The sequence below is a fragment of the Pteronotus mesoamericanus genome, unplaced genomic scaffold, assembly GCF_021234165.1.
Source record: "Pteronotus mesoamericanus isolate MK-2021 breed Mesoamerican mustached bat unplaced genomic scaffold, CSHL_Meso_final contig_90, whole genome shotgun sequence".
NCBI lineage: Eukaryota > Metazoa > Chordata > Mammalia > Chiroptera > Mormoopidae > Pteronotus > Pteronotus mesoamericanus.
The window spans coordinates 11,403,476-11,422,091 of record NW_026555277.1 but is presented as its reverse complement, the minus strand read 5'-3'; the positions used below and the strand labels follow the sequence as shown (position 1 = coordinate 11,422,091).

Sequence of the window (18,616 nt, the reverse complement as noted above, 5' to 3'; positions counted from 1 at the left end):
CTCCTGGTTCGCTTTAACTGCAGCGAACTAGTAAAACATGCAACTACCTTAAAATAGGGAAAGGACGTTGAGAAGAAAACAAGAGGTCGCTCTCAAACTTTACCTTGCTTAAGAATTCCCTGGGATGCCCTTTAAGCCACCTGGTTCTCTGCATCACCCCACTCACTGCCATTAGCTCCTCATCATCCCCTCCACCGCAGGCCAATTCAAAAAGCCTAGCTAGGTAAGAACCTGGAATCCATATCTTTCAACAAACTTATTTAGATGAGTTTAATTAAGGTAGAGTGAATATATCTGTTTGTAAATCTCAGCAATAGAAAAAAGACAAAGAAAAATACTGGTAATGTAGTATGATTCCTGTATTATTTTCTCTTTAGTTAACTGCATTTCCACTCCCCAGATTTGTCCTAAATTGTGTTGATCTCATCTGAACAGTATGAAATTGGAGGGGTATAGCTAGTTGTGCATTGAAAACTCCCATTTCATGAAAAGTAATTCTATCTTGAAAGAAATCTGGACTTAAAAATCTGGGAAGAAAGTGAGGGCTTGAAGGAGGAAGTGTTTTAAAAATTCTGGGGAAATAGCGGGCTGTGCTGGAGAAGTTTATAGACGTTTGCGCCCCATAGCATTTCCAGGGCAACCCCTGCCCATCTGATTCATCCATGTCCTGTGTCCTCACTTATGTCGGCCACTTTGTTAAGAATGCAAAGACACTAGTCGTCTAGCTGACAAAATGCTATTCATTCTTCAAGATACAGACTAACACAGAGGACCTCCAGGCAGTGCTGTATGAGCCACACTGGAACCCAAGGCCAAAGAAAAGTCACTAATCCTGGTTTTAACTTTATATAAAATTTTGATATTTTGCTCATCATGGATTTTTTACAAGTAATTCTGATATTTTAGAAAATAGCACTGAAATATGATTTATCATGATTACTGAGTTTCTTTATCAACCCCTCTAGTTTTGCACGGCACTTGCCTTACCAAAGTCCCAGCTCTCATCCAGGTAAGTTGTCTGAACTCCATGCTCTCTGCTGTTTCTGCTCTTGGACCTCCCTCCACTGTGGAATTTATCACATTGCATTATAGTTTCTGATATACTTATTATTCTCCTATTGACTTGATTGCTCTCAAGGCTCATGGCTTATTTGATCAGCACAGAAATAATAAATACTCTTTAAATATGTGATAATAAGAATAAAAGTTGTGAAACTTCAATCACAACTCTCAAATTTTCTAAGCCTCTGTTTTCTTATCCGTCAAATAATAAGGCACCAGATTATTTTAATAATACTCAGTGATTGCTTCTATACTCTATTCATAGATTAATATAATCAATATAATATAATATAATAAAAATATCCAACACTAATTTAGCTTTTTCTATGTGTCAGGCAATTTTCTAAGTATATAACAAGTATTGACTCACTTAATTCTCACAACTAATCTATAAGTAGGTGCTGTTATTAGCCTCAATATATAGATGTGGAAACTGAGGCTTGGAGCCTCTAAGAGATTACCCAAGGCTAGTATTTGAAGCCAGGTAGTCTGGACCTGGACCTACGCTCTAAGTTCCTATATCACCTCTCACAATAATAATAATAATTTTATATATAAATATAAATATGCAAATATATAATCAAAACAAACATTTTGTTTTTTAAAATATGAAAATATTGTAGGTCATTCTAATTCTAATTCACAGTGAAATTCTACATGACTAGAGACCAGTGAATATTGTGTGCTGTGGCATTTCTTCTATGAGGGCTATTATTATACACTGGTTCACTTATCAAAGCAAAGGACACAATGTGACCTAATTTTAAAAATGAGAAAATTTGAATAAAGAGAGTAGCATAAAATGACTGAGGTTTGGTAGACCAGGTTTCCTGGGTGATGCTTAGAAGAAGGTTTAATAAAACCTCAGGAAAATACATTGTCTGCCTGCCATGGAGCCAGACCTCCACTGTGAGACCGTGCCTGGGCTCTCTGCTCTCTTATAAGAGAAGACAAATTGGCTTAAATGACTTTGTTAAATCTGGCTCTTAGCTTCAAGGGAATATTGGAAACATCAGCCAATATTGGCAACCTCAGCAAGTAATATTACTATACCAGTGAGGATTTTAGAAATAATCAATTATTTACCTTTATCATATAGACTTGGGTATTACAGGTTCCTAACTGTGAGTAATTGGAGCCCCTCTTCTCTTTATAAAGGAAGGGAAAAGGGTAGGCAAGAAAAGAGAAGATGTGGCTACCAGAGCAGATTTCAGTGAGGCCATCACCTCTGGGAAGCCTGTAATATAGATCATCAAAGTAGAAATGATGTAGAATGAACAGGAAAAAAAAAATGGCACTTTACAATCAACAACTATTCTTTCCTCTTTATTTTTCTCCATGTTGAATTAAGTTTTACTGCAGTTCAAGGTACTTCCGGTTCTGTGATGCAACTCTGAGCCTACTCTTAGGCATCAGTTGGGAAATCGTTTTGTCATGTTATCTGGCATTAAGGTGTGTCCATCTGCATTGCAAGATAGAATGACAGAATTCCCAGTGAGGAGCTGGGAGAGATGGGCAACTACCAGCAGAAGCTGAGTGGTCCCTTTGTAAGAGTACCATGGAGCTGATGTTCGCCTTCCTTCTGCCTGTTTCCTACAGCTCAGGGCAGCATGATACAGGGAGCAAAGTCACAGGCTAATCCCAATCTCGACTTCTATGAGTTTCACAGAATTCATCTCCATGTTGCCATAAAGGGTTAGTCATGTTTCCATAAAAGTTGTCAACTACTGATTTGCTGATGGAAGAAGTAAATGATGGGGATTTGGCTGTGAAATTCAAAACCTGTTTTGGTATTTTCTGGAACTTAAGCAAGAAGCAGACTGTAACATCTCTCCCACACAAAAATCTTAGGTATGCATTCATAGGAGCTCTTAGATATTCATGATGGAAATTCTCAGGTGGATCTACCTGGGGAGGAGTTAGGGAGCCTTATGTTCGCTGTTTTCCCCAACATTAGCATTATGGACATTTTTTTAAAGTTTTTTTTATTGTTCAAATACATTTGTTTCCATTTTCCAGCCACCACTTTCCCCTGCCCCACCCACTCGCTGCCTCAAGCATTATGGACTTTTCTGATAGCACAATGAAATTTCCTTGAATCTGAGAAGTCAAAATCAAACCAAAAGCAAACTAATTCCTTGTCCTTTAGTCACCTCAGACTCACATTGAGTTGTTTGGGGTTGTTTTTTTTTCATTTATCTTTTGGTGAATTTTGTAATTCAATCACCCATGTTAATCTTTTAAACTGTATCTAATTCTGACTGATATGTTGAACTCCTATATTTGTTTCTTATGTTAAAAATCATGCTGTACTTAAGATGAGTGAGATGTGATGTGATTTCTGGTATAAATGTACTGCCCCTCCAACGAGTGGGTCAAGATTAAAGCATAAAGCACTCAAAGACCACTATAATCCAATACATCAACAAGAGAGATAAAAAGGAGAAATAATTGGAGTTTGAATGATGAGGGAAAGCTAAAGGGTAAACCTTAGATGTGAGCTTGTCTTTTAATAGACATTGAAGATGATTCATGATCCAAGCAGGAATGAGCATAGGATGTGTGGAACACATTCAGACCCTGCTTCTTCAGGCATAGACATCATACTGCAGGATGGAAGGAACAGAAAGGTGGATGAATTCTGATTACAAAGGTCTTGAGGGCTAAGCAAAAAGAAGTTGAAACTTGATAGGCCCAAAAAGTATTTTAGGTGATTATCTGATGATGAAATTTGAAAAAGTTATAGAAGAAATCCAGGCATGGAACAATGAAATTTTGGAGCAACAGGTCACAAGAAGGATGACATTTCACAAGACAGGTTCTGACTTTAAGGCTAGTGGTTATGGGAAGTGAAAGAAAGGGAGGAGTCAAAGATGACTCAGATGCTTCTAACTTGAGAGGCTGGCTAGTGGTGCTAGCAAGTGTGAGAATGGAGAAGTTCGATGAGGCAATCCCTGGCAGAAGAAGAACGAAGATGAGTTCTGAGCTTCCCAGAACAAAACCCACATCGATTTTGAGCCAATCAGGATGGAAAAGAAAATTATTTACTAGGGGTCCCTCACCTATTACTATTACTATTAAATCATGAAGGTACTGTGAGCATGGTACACCCAGATTCCTGTCCTCACTGCACTTGCCTTCACTTACATTAAAAAACAACAAAAACAACAAAACACACCATTCAAAAGTCAGCAGCAAGAGAGCTGGGCCAGAAGAAACCTCACTCCTCTAACTTTCACAGCCCTCACTAGTGAGATGCCTCACAGATTCTTTCAGCAGAAAAGTGCACAATAGTTCTCTCTTAACCATTCAGGTAGTATAGTTATAACACCATGCATGGATCCCACAAACCACCAATGAATCAATAATTTCAATCTTCCTCCTGGATTTTTTCCTGGAGCTGCTGACATACAGAAAAACCAATTGAGTTCATTCTTACAGCCACATTCAGTCGATGAGAGTGCTAATAGATGGTACAAGGAAGAAAAAGGATATGCTGTAAATTCAAATGAGCCAGCCCTTAATATTGCCATTGTTGGCGCTCATGACCTGGATAAAACCACTCTATCTGCAGGTAAAAACTACATGGTGAAAACCCAGACTTGGCCACAGTAACCATATGAACATTGATAAATTACTCAACATGTCTGTGCCTCAGTTTTATCATCTTTAAAATAGAGATCATCAAATTACATAGTTCAGAGAAATGATGTGAGTATAACTAAGGAAATATATGCAAAGCACTTAGCATAGTGTCTGACACACCACAAAGTGTTCGATAAGTGTTCATCCCTATTATTATTTTTATTTGCTTCTGAAGACAAAAGGTATGCAATGGAGGTCAAAAGACGTGCTAGGGAAGTCAATCTTGCGTTGATCAAAAACTGCTGAGTCACAGCTCGTGGGGTGGTATTCAGTATAACTTTGTGATAACACAAATTTGGATAGAATTCAATTAGCAGTTGGCTTCTGCCTTCCACCAGGCCCTATCTTCAGATGTGGGATGGACAAAATTTATAATCTTCCTAAGTGGGAGGGGTGTTAGAAAGTGACAGCCTCAAGATAGTTAGGGTTTAATTCTGTGTGTGGTTATGTGCTTTTAATGATATTTTCTGCCACTTGAGAAATATTGTTTTTCATTAACTTCATAAAAATGCAACTCCTTGTTTGGCAAGACTGAATTTTTGGAGTCCACTTATCTCACTCTGGCAGGGTTTTACTGTTCTTGAAAAGTCATCAGTTCCACAGTCATTAGGAATCGTTCACCTGTGCTTTCAGGGGTATAAATGTGTGAAAAGGAGACAAAACTCACTGCACATTAGAGCTTGGCTTAGTCTAAAAGCATTTTGAAGAGTTTTGTTTTGTTTGCCTTTGCTCCTAACCATGGTATTTTGGCTTTAAGTTTGTCTGTTGACAAGCTATTGCATGTAGAGATTATAAGAGGTTGGAATTAATTCCAACTTGGGGCCGCAACCCATTTTCCCCTGGTGTGAATGAGAAGCATCAGGCCCTGCCTGGCAGGCTTTGGAAGCTTTCCTTACCTGGAACTTATTATCTGCAAAGGCTAGTTACCTAGGCTGTTGGTGGCAACACAGAAGGGAGTAAGTGAGAGCAGATGATGCCAAAAGTAAGCATTTTGCTCCGGGCTGGCGCTCCCCGTGCAGTCCTGGGGCTACAGCAGCTTCCTTACCCCAATCCAGACCCTCCACAAGCCCATCCATCAAAAAACAACGATGGGAATCCTCTGAGTGGCTAACTAAGTTTGGTCTGAATGATTTAGCAGTCCTACAGACCTGTCCAGCTATTCTGGGAGTAGAATGTACCCACAAGATGACAACTCCCGTTCTCACCACAGCTGAGTTTCAGCTGGGGTGTAGTCTGAAGTTTCATCTTCATCTCTCTGTTGCCCAACTAGCGCTGAAGAAGTCACTGTTTCCCAGAAAGGATTTTTAACACTTACAAGCAGGATCTGATTTCTATGGAACTATAACTACAGTGACTCATGCAGAATTCGTTACACAGGGGCAACGTTCTGCACTGAATGCTAATATTTAGGATAACTCTGATACATAGTTTGGAATGTACCTCTCCCTCATATCTCTTGATTGCATGATACAGAGAAGAGGTGCTTATGTTCCTGATTTCTAATTTTTAGTCTACATTTGCAAAATCTAAGTAATGCAACATGAGAAATTACTACTGAATACTTGAAAAAATGTGAGTCCTTCATGGACATGGACAACAATGTGGTGACTGCTGGGGAGAGGGGAGTGTAAGGGGACTAAATAGTAGCAGGAAAAAAATAAAATAAAGGTTAAATCCAAAAAATTGTTTTAAAAGAAAAAATGCGAATCCTTGAGCTTAAAACCAGATTCTGAAGCCAAAGTTCAAATCCTGACACCACTACTTACTTACTGTGCAACCTTGGTCAAGTTACTTAATTTCTCTGGGCATTGGTGTTCTCAACAGTGAAATGAATGACATTGCCATGACCGCTCATGTATAAAGGACCCATGGACAAAGCCAAAGGGGGGTAGGATTGAGGCTGGGGTAGGGGAGAGTGGCAGGGGAAATGGGGACAACTGTGCTTGAACAACAACAGAAAAATAAATTTAAAAAAAAGAAATGCTTATGATCACTAGCTCATTTTAATCTTTTGGTATAATAGATGTGAGAAACAAAGAAAAATAACAACAAAAAAAAGAATAAAAATACCTAAATCTGAGTTGTCATTTTCAAGTTATTCTCTCTACTATAGGAGAGAAGAAAAGGTACCTGTATCTACACTAGTTTTAGGTTCTCTAAATGACTCTACAAAATAGCACCTCCAAATATAAAATTACATTTTACACTCTATTGATTATAGGATGAGTTGAATTCTTGGACATAATTCGTATTTGGCTCCTTGTATAAGAAGATAAGATACTTTATAAATCTTGTGGACAAAGAATAAGAAAAGGTAGTTTCCAAAACCTTTATCTCCTATTCTACATGATTGGATTTTGGCAAATTACAGTCTCCCTGGGTCCCTGTGTTCTCATCTATAAAGTGATAGACTACCTTTTAGTTCTAATAACAAACTAGTAAACTATTTTTTAGACTGAGTATTACAAGATCTGGGAGACTGGCAAAAATATTTTCAATGTTTGCACTTTCTTATAATTTGTTCTCTTCTACCCACAAACATACATATAATTACTTCATAGCTAATTATTATTAGAGTATGATAATGGCCCATAGTAAAAATTGGTATTTTTATATCAATTATTATTGGCATCTTAATTTTGGTATACCAAAACTTATTGGTATCTTTTGGTTATTGTATTTTTCCAGATACTTTTTTTGTCATAATTTTTCTGATTTTTTTTCTTTGTAAGTTAATGGACTTTTAAGCTTTTCATCATTTTCTCTATAAATCTCTAAATCCTATCAGGTTGCACCAATTAAATTAAGACTACTCACACACCTTATATTTCTCTTTTGAAAGTTTCATAAGAGGAACGTTATATAACCAAAAATCCTTAAAAACAAGAAATTGATAGACACAAGTTGAGGAAAGGAGCTAAAAACTCCTTCTATCACTATCATTAGCAAATTAATAATTAGCACCTTAAACCAGAGTAGTTCAAAGAGTATTTGTCCTTATGTAATGAATGCATTGTTTCCAAAATCTATGCTATTGTACTTAAGATATGCAAGAATATTAATTCTAACAATACACAATGGAATTAATTTGCTGGAAAAACCTAATATGCACACAATATAAAGAGAACAAAATTATGTTGTTTTTATAAACAACCTAATAAAATCTCACCAACAACTCTACATAATTACCTGTGCAAAAGTCCTTTAGGAATCATAAGGTCCTATTCAAATAAAAGGAGTTATTTTTTCTAGCATCAAGAGTTTAAATGTGTCAGTTACACTAATTGAATTGATATATATATTTTTTGAATTATCTTATTGGGTATGATTTAAGTAGTTCCACTGTGGCTCTCATCTTATTCTTTAGGACTGAGTGATTGAAAAGGACTGTGTTTCTTAAAATGCCGCTAGCTCATTATTTTGTTTACAAATAATTCAGCATAGTATTCTTTATATTGCAAATAGCCAAAATTTATCTGAAATACAGAACCTTGATTAATGAGAATCTTTAGAAGATGAATTCTGTAAAACATGAAGCATCTCATCTGACTTAAGTAAAAGAGTTTACTTAAGTAAAATATAAGTATTTCTTATTAAAATACTTAAGTATTTCTACCAAGAGAACTAAGCTCCAAAGTTTAAGACCAAAAGCAAAATCCACAATGATCAAATCACTGACATTAAAAAGCTCACCCTCCTCAGTTCCAAGGACTTGGCTGAGTCTTTTCTGCATTTTCATTCTGGAGCCAAAAGCAAATAATGAACGGAGTTGGGCATTATGCCCAATTTATAACTTGGCAATGACTAAATGTAACTGAAACAGCACTAATTGGAAACCAATCCTCTCTTAGACTGTGTTGATACATTTGCACCACTCCAGTATCTGCCCTGAAGTAAGATAAAAGATTTTTGTTGTAGAACTCTGGGTTTCATTCATTCAGTTGATCAAATACAAGTCTATGTTTTCTGCTACAACACAAAAGTGAAGGATGATCTCTTGGAGATTGCTGTTTGTTTGTATTGTACATACCATGGTGAGATTTATGAGATAAATAATGAATGAGTCAAAATTTCACAGTTAAACATGGCTCCCATATGCTCTGTATTTTTGTATAGGCTCATTTTGTACAGGCTCATCTTTCTAATGAATTTTTAAAAACTGAAGAAAAAACATACTAAGTATTTATACAAATGCTTTCAAAAGGAAACACCATTCAAACAAATAAATTTTAGAATGAAATACTAAAGTAGAACCAAAATAAACTCTAACTAGAAGTCAAAAGTTAGGGGGAAAAAATCTTATTTACTTACAAGTTGGTTTTGCTTTTGGAGGAAATTTGGTCCGGGTGATAGCCAAAATTATGAAAATAATGACTGGCCATAAAATCAAGACAAGTGTCCAAAGCTGCAAAATAATGATAGGAAAAAAAATTAATTATATTGCTGAACCAAAAAGAAAAAAACCTGACAAGAAGTATATCATACTATAAAATTCCAACACAAGACAGGTATTTGCCTATAAATATTATTAATAAAAAGGAATGAGAGATATTTTAAAAATGAAAGAGACCCAGAAATGAACATAAGTTTTTTTCCAGGCTTAAACCCTTAAAATGACTTTCTGAAGGCCCCTTTCCAGTCACCTTTCATGACGATCCCAGGAGTGATGATCTTAAAATTCCAATCTGATCAGTAAGTTCCTTACACAAAATCTGTTAGTTTCCCAGTTGCTTGCTGGATAAGGCTCAGTGTTCTGAACAGGACATGCAAAAACCCCACAGAATTGTCACCTACAGCAGTCTTACAATTTCTAAAGGCAGCATTTTATGGTCAGCCATAAAGATTACTGTGGGACATTGGATAATGGTTCAATAGACATTGTTGAACAATGACAACAAAAGAATGGATAATTAAGTCAATGAGTAAACAGGAACTTAAAGTTTTATTCAACTACCCCCACCATACCACTGTAAATATGATAGAAGCAGTTCTATGTTTCTATCATAGAAGTTAGCATACTTTTACCATCGATAATTTTTTTTGCCTGGCTCACAAAATAAATTGGCAATTCCTTTATGGCAGGAACAGTGTCTTATCGATCCCTGAATTTTCACTGGCACAAAATAGATACTCAAAAATGTATCCTGCATTGACATTTGTATTAGAAAATATCACTGTAAATCACTTCAGGAGTGGCTTTTCTCTCCACGTAGGCATGATTCAGTTCATGAGACATAACTGCTTAATATTTTACAAACTAATAAAATTTTTCAAACATGTATTCATAAGAACATTAACTGTGATATGTAAACAGTTCTAGCACTCCAAACAAACCTAACAACAACGCTTGCCTATAATTAATAAAGTAAAACTTGGAATTATGTTTCTACCTAGTTATGGTCAGACTTGTTATTATTTCTTCCCCACTCTTCAGAGACAATTTGCTACTATCAAATCTCAAAATGCTGCTGGGGGCTCTTTAATTCTCCACAACAATCTAGATCCATCTAATGATTGATCCTAAAGAAGCTCCTGACCTAAATTTTCTATGACAGTCTCCCTTGTGTGTCTCATAGCACTGCTCTCCTTGCTAGAAGACCTGTTGCCAAATTCTTGGACTTTGGGTTTACTAGCAAGTTTTTTAACAAGAAAGAAGTCAACTGTTGATATAAAGAATCCTAAGCTGCTGGGCTTGATCATAGCTGAAAAGCTCCCAGGCTGGTGAAACAGCCTAATCTATACACACTTCTCAAGTATTAATGTGCATACCAAGTCACCTCAGAATCCTGTACACAGTATCAGAGTCTATAGATCAGAGCTGGAGCCAGGAATCCTGCATTTCTACTAAGCTCCAGGAGGGTGCTGTTGGTGCTGCTGTCCATTTGGTGCAGAGCAGTTCTACATGCATGCCACACCACCTAACTAGCAGGATTGTTTATAAAATCCTGGGATGTTTTTGTTGGAAAGTTCCTTTGAGATCAACTAATGGGTAGAATTCACAGCATTCATAAACATGGATAGGAAAAAAAAAGATTACATTTTTATTTTCTCTAGCTTGCGATTGAACTTTAGTGTTTCCATTGATGATGGATGTAAGCTACGAACCCCAACGTGGTTAGGAATATCTGTGACTCGGTCCCCGGCAGAAACCACAGATACTTTCAAATCACGTTAGTGTTGTGACAGATGCCTCAGAGTGCTGTTTACACTTACCGTGACATTGAAATTACAGTAGTTATGGGTTCATGGTACGTATTTATTTACTTAATGCTCTTATAAAGAAACACACATTACCATATCCTAAATTTGCTTTTGAAAGCCTTAATAACTGAATTTCAATATAATTCATTTTATTTATAATCCTATTTATTCTTAGAAGAGCCATACCTTTTACCAGGCTGCCAAAGGCATTTATAGCATAGAAGAGGTTAAGAGGCCTTGATCTGATCCAACTCCCTTTTTTACTCTCTAGGGTACAGAAGGGTAGCATAATTTATCCAGAGTCACATACCCAGTTGGGAAGCAGAGCAGGGGACAAGGATCTGAGTATCAAAGTACTTAGGCTAGGATTTAAAAAAAAAAAAAAAATTATCATACTGCTCTGAGAAACAAATAAAAGAATTACAGAAAGTGTACTGGAAAAATGCAAGTGCTATAAAAAATAAGTTGTGTTGTTATTATAGCCTCATCTCTGATATATTTGAAAATTAAAGTTTGTTCTTCAAAGGTCCTAGGTATGATATAAGGTATCATCTTTATTTTAAGTGACTCATTTGAAATGCAGACTGTAAAGAATGAAGGTTAAAAAATGTAATGTCTGTGGATTTATTGGTCTTATATTTGAGGCCATAGTTATTCTTTAAAAACAAATTCATCTGAATAGGTTTAGTGCCCCATAGCTACTTTCAGGAACATCTATTCATTTTTTTATAGTAACCTCATAAGAAATCAGTGAGCAACTGAGATCAACACAATTTGTATTGTACCAATACAAATGTACATTCACATTCAAATGAGGGTCATATGTCATGTGATATCTTTAAGTGGTCTTTTGTTTGATCTAATTTGATGGTTTCATGAAGATGTTTTGATGAATTTTGTAATTAATTTTAGACATGACTTAAATCCAGACCAAAATGTAATCTGTATCAGTGTAGTTGAAGGCAACTCTGACTCTGTTATAGGTAAAAAAAAAATACAGCAAGTCCATAAGCAATCTGTTATCACAAGATTTCCCCTGGGATTGTAGATCAGAGAGGTTTGAACAACATTTCTGCATACTGCATTTTAGAAGCATAATAAATACAAAAGCGTTCACACTGTGATCTCAGGAATGTTAAGGTTGACAAGTTAATCACAAAAGCAAGAAATAAACAAAATTCAAATTTTCATAGCAGCAGGATTGCTCTCAACTCCATTCTAAATATTATCATAAATAACCTAGAATCAAATGTGGTGCCAAGGATCCAAGCACTAAACTGATGAGTCATGGCTTTTCTCTTTGTTTGTTTAGAGAATGGGGTACTGTATTGATCTTACACATATAGATATGGGGACTCCTTGACAACTTTGGAAAAAGCAATTTTTAAGAGTTTTATATTTTTGCTTATATTTTAATTTACTGCACACTTTTCTCTACACCTCATTTGCCTCCCATCCCTGCTACATTCCTGACATGGAAGAGCATAGGCACACTGAACAATCTACAATTCCTTTCTGGGCCATGACATGGTCTCCTTTTATTTCTCCAGGGATTAGTTTCTACTGAGACATCCCATTCTTTTCCTTTCTCTTCTTTTTTCTTCCCTGAAACATCTGGTCCCTGAAAGTCCTTATGTCGTGCCCAGCAAGATAAGCCTATTTGAGGTCTGGGGGTCCCACAGTGAGGGTGTTGGGTCCTTACCAAGTTAAAGAGGACACCCTCAGTGCAGCAAGCAGATGTGGGGTGTCACAGCCAAAGTTAGGTAAGGGAGGTGTCTGTTCTGAGTGAAGAACAGACAATTGGTTTCATACAGAGAGGCTGACCAAAAAGTAAATACCCTCCCCATTAGAGGAGCCAGGTTTCTATCCATCAGGGGAATTATAAACATGGAAACGGAGAAAACTAGAATCAACTCTTTAGTGTTCGGTTGGAATTAAGTGTGTGAGTATGAACTCCTGGTTTCCAAAATATATAAACAGATATTAAATATTGTTATAAATGTATGTATAACTTATTATTCCCTTCTTTCTGGTTCCACAAGTCTGAAAAATAGCCATTTTCCAGGAAATACTAGCTTCTTTTAGTGGATAAATGAGAGCTAAGTGTACTTTTTGCTATTGGGATGTCATTGTTTCTAAGCCTAGACAGAGTCAGAGAATATATGTAGAATACATGTAGACATAGAGATAGATGATAGATAGTACATATATACATAGCTAGATATATGATAGAGAGATAGATAAATAGATAGCACCCATAGACTAGAGTAGTTTGAAATTGGTTGTGTACAAAATGAATAATAGTGATTATCATGATAATTTTCAAATTGTAATGGGGATTCCTTCTCTAACTCTGAAAATAAATAAAAGTTAAACATTTAAGATGAAGATTCTCCATTCCACCAATATCTTGGGGAGTCTTAAGGAAACTTAGGGTTTAACATACGCTATAGTGATCATTTATTATTATTATTAGATAATAAAAAATGAGTGAGCACCTATTTTATACTGTATAATAGTCACTGAGGATAGAGCAATTAAAATTTTCAGTCTTTTGAGAAAACATTTAAAAAGTAATTATAACGAAATATAACAGGTAATGAATGCTGAGACATAGGAAGTAAAGAGAGTGGAAGGAAGATAAAGTAAGGGGAGCTGATTCTAAAACCTAAAAGATGGAAAGGGTCAGGTAGAAGAAAAGACATGTGTGTTGAATGGAGTATGAAGAAGAAATGGGAGTCTTTTCAGCAGAGAAAATATATGAATGAAGACCCAAAGATGGAAAAAGAGGGTGAAATATTACAGGAAAAGAAATAAGTCCAGAATGACTGGTGCATTAAAGTCAGGGAAAACATCTCTGCCATATGCTTATTCAAACTCTACTTGAATGCTTCTAATGACTAGAAGTTAACTATTTCATAAGACTTCTTTATTATTGGACAACTCATAGTGTCTAATTTTTTTGCTTATATCAAAGTGATATCTTCCTTGTTTTGACTAACACTCATTTGTCTTAGTTGGGTCTCCTCTCTCACATAAGAATTCAACAGGTATTTGAAGAGAGACAAAGTCTCCTCTCTTCCTGGGTACTAAAGCAATTCCTTCAGCAATTTTGTTAAATATGACTTCAAAGTATCTGTGTCACCAAAAACTCTTGTTGTCAAGTGGTCTCCTTACAATTATATCATAATTGAATATAATACCCCAAATGATAATAGCTAATAATTATTGATTGCTTAGGATGTGCAAGATGCTATGTTAAACACTTAATATGCATTATCTTGTTTGATAATCATCTCATTTCCTTTTTCAAGTGGAAAATAGAAATCTTGAGGAGACTAAATAAGCCTTCATTCCATAAAACACTAAATGGTATAGCTGATCTTTGAACCCAGGCTTTAGCACCTGCCCCATTAAGCTAAGTTGCCAAACCACTGCAAAACAGATTACTAGTTCTCTTTGACCACAATAATATGCTTTTATTAGTTCAGCCCATAAGAGCATTAAAAGTAATTTAAAAGTCAGCCTGTAACCTCAAATCATAACTTTTTATTACAAACTCCGAAATAAAACTTGCCCAACCTTCTATAAATAAAGTACACTGTCTCTTCCTTCTCCTTCCATTGCTATCTTTGTGGGTTGTCCCAAAAGTTGAGGATGGCTGTTACTTGATGGTAACAAGAGGATCCCCAAGTTCACATTCTGAAGGAAGAGCTTTGTACTTTAGATCTGGAATAAACCTTAGTTCAACCCCCAAAATAAGAAAACAAAAGTATCAAGAGTTCTCAGTTAATTGGGCCTTTCTGCCTTTATCACTGCCATTCATATAAATGACCCATTTGGAAACTGGGATCAAGGACTTTTTCTGAAATCTGCACTTATAGATTACAATACATTTTGGAGATTGGTAAACTTTCTATAGTGTACATAAAAACAACACATTTTTATTGGACTTTGAGTTAATTTATTTCTCTGTTGCTCTTATTCCTGAAACATTTTTATCTCATTTACTTTTTATTGATTGACTAAATTAATGTGCATGTCTGCTGCATGACAAGTACCATAATCAACAGGTAGATCTAATTTTTTATAACAATTAAAAGATATTAAGGGAGTACATGGTACAGACCAAGAAGAGATGAAAGAACCTGGGGCATTTTAACACATAATTGAGTAAATTTTACAAGGCCTAGTTTATTTTAATATAATCCAGAATCTTAAATTTTGGGATTAGAGTTTAATCCTAAATTGTTTTCATCCAAAAATTATTTTAATACATAGAGCACTCTGCTCCAAAATTTTGAAGCTAAGTCTTCCTCTTCCTCTAGTCACTGTGAGGGGAAGTTATATGAGTAAAGTGAAATTTGGGGAGGAAGTGCCAAACTTGATCCAAAGCGTTAAAAGTTTATCAAGTTGCAGGACTCTGTGATAGAAAAAAAATAATTCTATCAACTGAGCTAAAGTGTGATCCACTAGATAAAGTTACAGCAGAAAATAAACAGCTGAAGTTAATTTTCCTTCTTCAGATTATAAGTCTGGAATTAGATCCCACTTCTATAGACATTGGAAATCACTCCTTGACATGCTATTCAGAACCCATCTTCTTAATGAAAGATAAACTCTTGCCTTACACTCTCTAGCCTTTCTGTTTCTTTGCTGCACCAGGACTCTTTCCTGTCATTAACTAGCATCTCATTAGATGAGCCTCCCTGTTGCTAACCATTTCCAGTGGAATGTATCTTCATTTTTCCATTATTTTTAGAGTTACATTACAAACCCAGCAGGGTAGCAAGTGCATCTAATTGATTTTCTCTATTACCTAACATTTCTGTTCATGAGTATTGTGCTTTTTCACACTCTCTTAGTATTCATTTTTCCAACTGAGAAAAAGCATAAATGGAGCCATTTCAAAATGGAGTTGGAACTACCATACCAGAGAAATGACCTTGTATATCTTGCTCTTTGAACCTTTGAAATATTTGTCTTTGGAAAAATAACCTTTGACGAGGGCATAGTAGCACCATCTTCTGTACAACTGTTTGTAGAGCTAACAGGAAATTGGACATCCTGACTGCAAACACTGAACATTAAAGACATCTTTAGAATTAGTAGATAGCCACATAGAGTTAAAGAAGGATTTAGCTTACTATCACAAGAGAAGTTCCTTCTTTCTATTCACCTAATTATTTCCTTTCACTTTCTCATAAAAATCCATTGCCTATACCACATAATCAGAAAACAGTTTGGGTTTCTGCCTAAATCAATGCTTCCTGGTTAACTATTCTTTGATCTCAAACCAATGCTTTTTGCCTCTCACTTTGGCTTTTGATTTGTAGGTTAACAAATATGGTGTCAGAATTGGGACCTGAAGCAACCTTACCTTCATGGACCAGAGTCCCCTGGAACCTGGAAAGATACGCAAGTGATCCTCTTTTGTGTTCACCTCTTCCATGGAACACCCACTTCCCCAAGCTGTGAATTTTCTCAGGCTCCTGACCTCCCTGCTTTTTGGTTAAGGTCAATGTCTTTCTTTAAGATCAGAAGAGGAAATTCCCTAAGTGAGGCATTGCCCTGGAGACAACTGTCCCATGCCCATGTGGTGCTGCCACAGGAGCTTGCTACCACATGAGGAATTGGTCCTCAGGAATGGCTCCATCCATGCTTGTAAGAAGTTCTCTGGGTGTTGAGCAGCTCACAGGGAATTCCACCCCTCCCCTCTGGTGGGTGGGTACGAATTTTTGTTATATGTTCTTTTCTTTGTCTCTGTCTGTTTTGTTGTTTGTCATAAGAAAGAGATTCCAAAGGAAACACCACAGGCATAAGTTCTATCAACCTGTTGTCTGGTCAGACCCTTGCAAACTGACAGTTTTTGCAGATCTCACCAGACCAGCATCTATTTAAACAAACTTTACTGTGGATTAAATGCCCATGTGGTAAAACCTGTTACTAAGGGAAATTTAGAAGACAAAGCTGCAAAATTGGTGGACACAGGCAGAGCACTTAAGAGGCAGAAGGGCACTAGATACCTCAAATAAAGGTACCTGTGGTAAGTTGGTCCTGAATTGGGTTAGAAGCCAATAAGTCCTCCTTAAAAAAATCACTGTGGTACCTTACATATAGGGTTCCCAGTTTAACCAACTAAGTAAGGAAGGTCACTTCCTGGCAAGCATAGGGACCTCAGGATATCTTAGGGACCTCGAGATTAGAGGAATTAATCCAAATCTAAAGGTACTGCAGGTAAAATTTGTTGGTAAGTATTTGGCTTGGCCTCTTAACCTCAAGAGCCTATTAAAAGTTCAGTCTCAAGATTTCTTATTGAAAGTTGCAGCAAAGCAAATCTAAAAGAGCCTGTATATTCAACTGCTATATTTGATGCATTTATGTAGATAATCAGGCCAAGATTATTAAAACTAGACTTACTTATAGCAAATTTAATTTCCTTGCAAAATATGTTCGGTAAAATTTGGATAATTGTAGAGAGAGAAAGAAAATGTTTCAATAGAAGCTATGGTATACGCTATAGATTCTAGTTCTATTAATTGTCTTTAACCTTTTGTTTTCTACCTGTAAACTGGATTAAATTTTGAATTCTTTTAGCTTGCTCAAATATTTGGCTACAGCTCTCCAAACTAATGTTTCCAATTTTTCTCCCACCTTTGACTTGGAATCATTGAGAACTAAACCTGCCATTTTTCCAGAAGCCCTGCAAACGGACTGTAAACAAGTTGATATAAAGTTCACAGAAATCACCACAAATGCTCATGCTTGAACAATCTTCACGCCTGATGTTGTGTCAGCCACCTGGAAAGTTTACCTGAACAATGGCTGACATCATCAGAGACATTTCAAACTGTAAAAGATGCTTCAACTTTGACATCTACAATTTTCCTTGACTGGCTGCCCCCTTGGCTCAGAAACTGGTTTCTTACCCTTAACCTTTGTTTTTCTTTTGTTTCCACAGAAATGTCTCTTATTGAATACCTGATTGCTGACACCCCATGGGCCTTGACCTTTTCAGCTGGCTACGCTCAGGCATTCTCTCCTACTCACATCTATGCTCCAAATTCAACTTAGCATGCTGTTTGTCGTTACAGAAATTCTTATTATAAAATTTTGTCTGCTTTACGTGGCTTAATGTTGTAAAGGTACCACTTGGATAATGATTGCTCAGAGTTTTGAGATAATTACTAAGGCCTATGAGACTTCATGTGAAAAGCCTCAAGGAACTAACTGCAGAAGATGTTCGCCCTTAAAGAAACATGACAGTAAGACCTACCTTTATTGTGGTACGCTCATTGATTAAATACAGCCTAATACTCCTAAGGAAACCACTTTCCTTTCTACATGGGGCATGGTACACTGGAAGTAAGCCTTCCCAGAAACAGATCAATGAAGATTTCAACAGCTGTAGAGTGTTGCTTCTCAATGGTTGATCAGCAATACTTTCAAGAAAAGATCTCAATTAAAAAGGAGAAATAAGAAAAATAAAACAAATGAAGCCATTTCAAAATTAAGTCAGAGCCACTGTCCCAAAGAAAAAGGCCATGGATGCTTCGCTCCTTAAAACTTTGGACTGTTTGACTTTGGCAAAATAACCTTTGGACTGGACCAGAACAGCCTTGTCTTCTAAACAACTGTTTGTAGAGCTAACAGGAAAGCAGGCATCCTGATCTCAAAGAATGGAGATGAAAGCCTTCTTTAGAATCAG

General features: G+C 36.3%; 1 protein-coding gene across 1 annotated transcript in view; it reads right to left on the bottom strand.

Annotated features, from left to right (window-relative positions):
• Positions 1–18,616, bottom strand: part of ABCA12 (ATP binding cassette subfamily A member 12) — a 165,389-nt gene that overhangs the window by 143,305 nt on the left and 3,468 nt on the right. Inside the window, exon 2 of the mRNA XM_054586173.1 lies at positions 9,019–9,112. Within this exon, the coding sequence (XP_054442148.1) occupies positions 9,019–9,112 (94 nt within the window). The remainder of the gene's footprint in view (positions 1–9,018; positions 9,113–18,616) is intronic.